This window comes from Benincasa hispida, unplaced genomic scaffold, assembly GCF_027475165.1.
Source record: "Benincasa hispida cultivar pf3 unplaced genomic scaffold, pf3_genome.v1.1 HicScf1003, whole genome shotgun sequence".
NCBI lineage: Eukaryota > Viridiplantae > Streptophyta > Magnoliopsida > Cucurbitales > Cucurbitaceae > Benincasa > Benincasa hispida.
Window position 1 is genome coordinate 1 of NW_028325305.1, and position 3,961 is coordinate 3,961.

General features: G+C 36.8%; 1 protein-coding gene across 1 annotated transcript; it reads right to left on the minus strand.

The window, feature by feature from the left end:
- Positions 1-558: 558 nt before the first annotated feature.
- Positions 559-2,186, minus strand: LOC150031674 (uncharacterized). Its single transcript, XM_090308802.1, has 3 exons — positions 1,815-2,186; positions 1,201-1,527; positions 559-891 (listed from the first exon to the last, which is right to left on the minus strand). The coding sequence occupies exons 1-3, from the start codon at positions 2,184-2,186 to the stop codon at positions 559-561; spliced, it is 1,032 nt and encodes a 343-aa protein (XP_090164928.1).
- Positions 2,187-3,961: the final 1,775 nt, after the last annotated feature.

Consider the following 3,961-nt stretch of genomic DNA (forward strand, 5'->3'; position numbering starts at 1 on the left):
GACAGAGAGCATAAAAAACAAAAAAAAAAATGTCTAATTTCTCACGAATAAAACACACCCAGTGTATCTGGAGTAGTCATCAAGAACAACTAGAACATATCATTTGCCTCCTAAACTCTTGGATTGCATGGGTCCCATCATATCCATATGAAGAAGTTCCAAAACCTGGTAAGAGCAAGAGTGACCTGATGGCTTGTAAGAGACATGAGTTTGTTTACCAAATAGATAATCTCCATAAAAAAATTCCAGGAGAGCTTGATAAAAAGGGGGGAGACCAATTATAGCATTAGTTACAAGAGGCTTCTGAATAGTCTTCATACTTATATACCCAAGATGTTTATGCCAAAGGTTCACTTCATCTTGTCTAGAAAGGCTACAGATATGCAAAGGTTGATCAGAACTCCATAGGTAAAAGTTATTAGAAGAACATAAACCTATCATAATAAGAGGGCTTTGACATTGTTTGTTGCAACATATTTGTCTTTGGTAAAGCTCACATTCAGATCTCGCACAATTGACTAATGCTAATAAAATTAACAGTGAGTCCTTCAACCCACATCACATCTTTAAAGGAGGGAGACCCAAATAATTCAACTTTCCATTCCCAATGATTTTTCCCCAAGCACCATCACCAAACGCAACCTTTCCGGAACTGAAAGATTTGATATCGAACAAATAGCTCTTTTCACCAGTCATGTGCCGAGAGTTTTCACTATCAAAATACCAGTCACCTTTAGCAAAGGATCTAAGCGAAGTCAAAACCACATTACATTTCTTTTGACCATTTTTCTCTCTATATACCTGTTTGACTCTCGTCTGTTTGTTATAGTGATCCTGTGTAACATAGGGAGTACTTTTGGAATAGGTGGGTCTATAAAGAATCTTCAGTAACTAAAAACAAAAAGGATGTTTATGCCCCACCTTTTCACAATAGTGTCAGATTCATCTTGGTCTAGTTAAGGGGTTGTTTTTCAACACAACATTGTCGATAGATGTACCTGTAAACCCATAAGATTCTAGATCTTGAGCTTTCACAAATTCAATTTTTTTTATTTCCCTTTCTATTTTGACTGATTATAGTGCATACTTCATTTATTAGGAAATCCAAAGCCCAGAGTTACCACCAGTAGATTTTCCGTTTGTCAAAATTTTCTCTAGAGATTCAGTACTAATGTTTAACATTTTGATATTCTTGCATACTGAATTATTTTCAGCTTTAACTTGAGAAAGTTCACGCTTTAAATATGCAATAGTCGACAAAAGTCTGTGATTTTCAGCTATCAACATCTCAATTTTTTCTTTTTGCACATGAAGGGCTTTCTGATCATTTTGCCATTTGAGAAAAAGAGCATAATAAGAAGGTTCTGTAGACTCAAGTCCTACAGTGTCATGATCAGTTTTTGCATACACATCATATTCAGAAATATTATATGAGGAGGTGTTTGAGGATATGTTACTGACAAGCGCTTTGACATCATCCTTAGAGTCATTGCTATCTTCAAATTCAATATCAAACAATGTTGCTATCTTCAAATTCAGTATCAGACAATGTTAAAACATAGCCTTTGCTCTTCAGAAAAGTGGGGCATTCAGCCTGTATATGACCAAATCCACCACATTCTCTACATTTGATGTTCTTTTCTTTCTGAGAAAAAAAGATTAAAAGTCTTGTCAGATTCCTTTTTACTATTATGAGATCTAAATTTCTTGGGAGTAGATCCTTTAGACTTTTTATCATTGTAAGAGTCATACCTCTTACCAAATTGTTTGAGCACACGATTAAATAGATTTTAAAGTAATGTAATCGATTCGACAAGAAGATCTTGTGAATCTTTATCGTCACCTATCAACTCTTCTTTAACAGCTGATTGAAAAGCAATTCTTTTATTCTTCTTTTCAACTTTCCCATCAAGGGACATTTTAAAAGTGAGTAAGGAGCCAAATAGTTCATCTACTCTCAACTTTGTTATGTCTTGAGCTTCCTCAATGGTTGTGACATTCATGTCAAATCTCTTGGATAGAGATCTCAGAACTTTCCTAACAAGTTTTTCTTTTGAAATTTTCTCTCCGAAAGTAAATGACTCATTTGCAATATCTAGTAATTGAACAATGAATTCGATAATGGATTCCTCGTCGTGCATTCTAAGATGCTCATACTTTAATTTCACCAACTGCAGCCTAGACATCTTTACTTTAGGCGTTCCGTCATGAGCAACAGACAAGATATCTCATGCCTTCTTAGTTGAGACACAAGTATTAATAACTTTGAATATATTGCGATCTACACCATTGAATATGGCATTCAAGGCATGTTAATTTCCCAACGAGGCTTCATCTTCTTCTTTAGACCACTGAACCTCTGGCTTCAAAATTTCCTTTCCATCCTCAAACTTGATGATAGGATATGTCCCTCCAGATACAACAACCTTCCAAGTTTTGCTATCAATCCATTTTAAGAAGGTAGTCCTCCGAACTGTCTAGTACAAATAGTTTTTCCATCAAGAACAGGTGGACAAGTAGTAGAGCCTCATTCATTGATTCCATCGATGATCGAAGCACCTGAGATAAAGGTGACCCAATCGGATACCAATTAAAAAAGTGTTAGGATGACTCGTCACTCAACATGTGGTTGTTAAGCTGAAAGCACTGACAGTAGTTGAAACAACAAAAATTCTAACATTAATAAAACAAGTAAAGACACACAGCAGTCGGTAACCCAATTCGGTGACAAACACCTACGTTTGGGGGGCTGAACACCCAAGAAAGATAGTCCATTAATATTAAAGAGTTAAGTAGTTTACAACTAGTACTTATCTGTAATACCCCAACTACTATAGCGACTCACGTAGAACTTAACTCACACGTCACCTAGTTCCCCCAAGATGTGAGACTGCCTCTCAACTATGTTGGGATTGGTGTCCTAATTCTCCCGGAGTCTCGTAGATTGTAAACATTATAAACATTGTTATGAATAAAATAAGAGTTATTTTATTTGTATTTACTCATATCCAATAAATAAAGATCTGTGGTTATTGTATGTAAACTTAAGCATGTATATGAGATATACAAATGGATCATGCCTTAAGTAATAACCTAAAAGGTCTATAGTATAAGGATAAAGGAGGGATACCTTATCCTGGTGACACTACGGATATGGCTTGCTTTGTAGACATTTACAAGTGTTGTGAACTACTACAGATGGTCTGATCCTGACTATTCATGTGGAGACATGCGAGCGGGGGTGTCCTATACAAAGAGTTTGTATAAGACCGAACCACAAGATGATTACTCTCTTTATATAATGCCGTTGATAATTGAGACTTACATCTCGCTTAAACGACCATAGGTGACATGACCTTAATCTTGAATGTTTTGGGAACTCCTGCCTTTGAGGGCGGCCATTTGATTAGTATGGGTGAGAGTAGCTAGATTGCCAACTCAACAAGCCTACCTTTTTGGGGATTTGTCTGATTGGGGAGTTGGGAACTCAGTTACATAAGACAAAATTCACTCCTTCCCCGAAGTAGGGGTGAGTAGATAGATTGCTCCCTTAAGGGCTGATTCTGGATCTTAAACATAGTGGCCACATCCTCTTTGGAAGAGAGAACACAGTCATAGTAGGACTATAACTTTTTGTTCATTAGAGGAATCAGTGGTACTTAAGAAGTTAGATGTAACTATAGGGGTAAAATGGTAAATTGGCCCAGTTGTACTTACGAGCGCTCTGTAAAGGGTTATCGCACTGTTGATTGGTTGATATGGACATAGAAATATATCTGTAGTGAGAAGAGTGCAGCTGTCGGTCTTTACTAGAGTGCCTGACAGTTAACAGATGGTGGATCCCGTGACTAAAGAGTTTAGTCAGTTACTCACGTACCATTGGAGCTTTAAGCTACAGGTCTATAAGGTCCCCTTGGTAGCTTAATAGGTTCACGTTGAGAATTAATTTTTGGGGTTAGTT

Coding starts and splice junctions, on each gene's coding strand:
- LOC150031674 (XM_090308802.1), bottom strand. CDS start 2,186: ATGTCTAGGCTGCAGTTGGTGAAATTAAAGTATGAGCATCTTAGAATG. Junction 1,528..1,814: donor AAGATTCACAAGATCTTCTT/GTCGAATCGATT, acceptor CTGAATTTGAAG/ATAGCAACATTGTTTGATAT. Junction 892..1,200: donor TTAAAGCTGAAAATAATTCA/GTATGCAAGAAT, acceptor TTTTGTTTTTAG/TTACTGAAGATTCTTTATAG.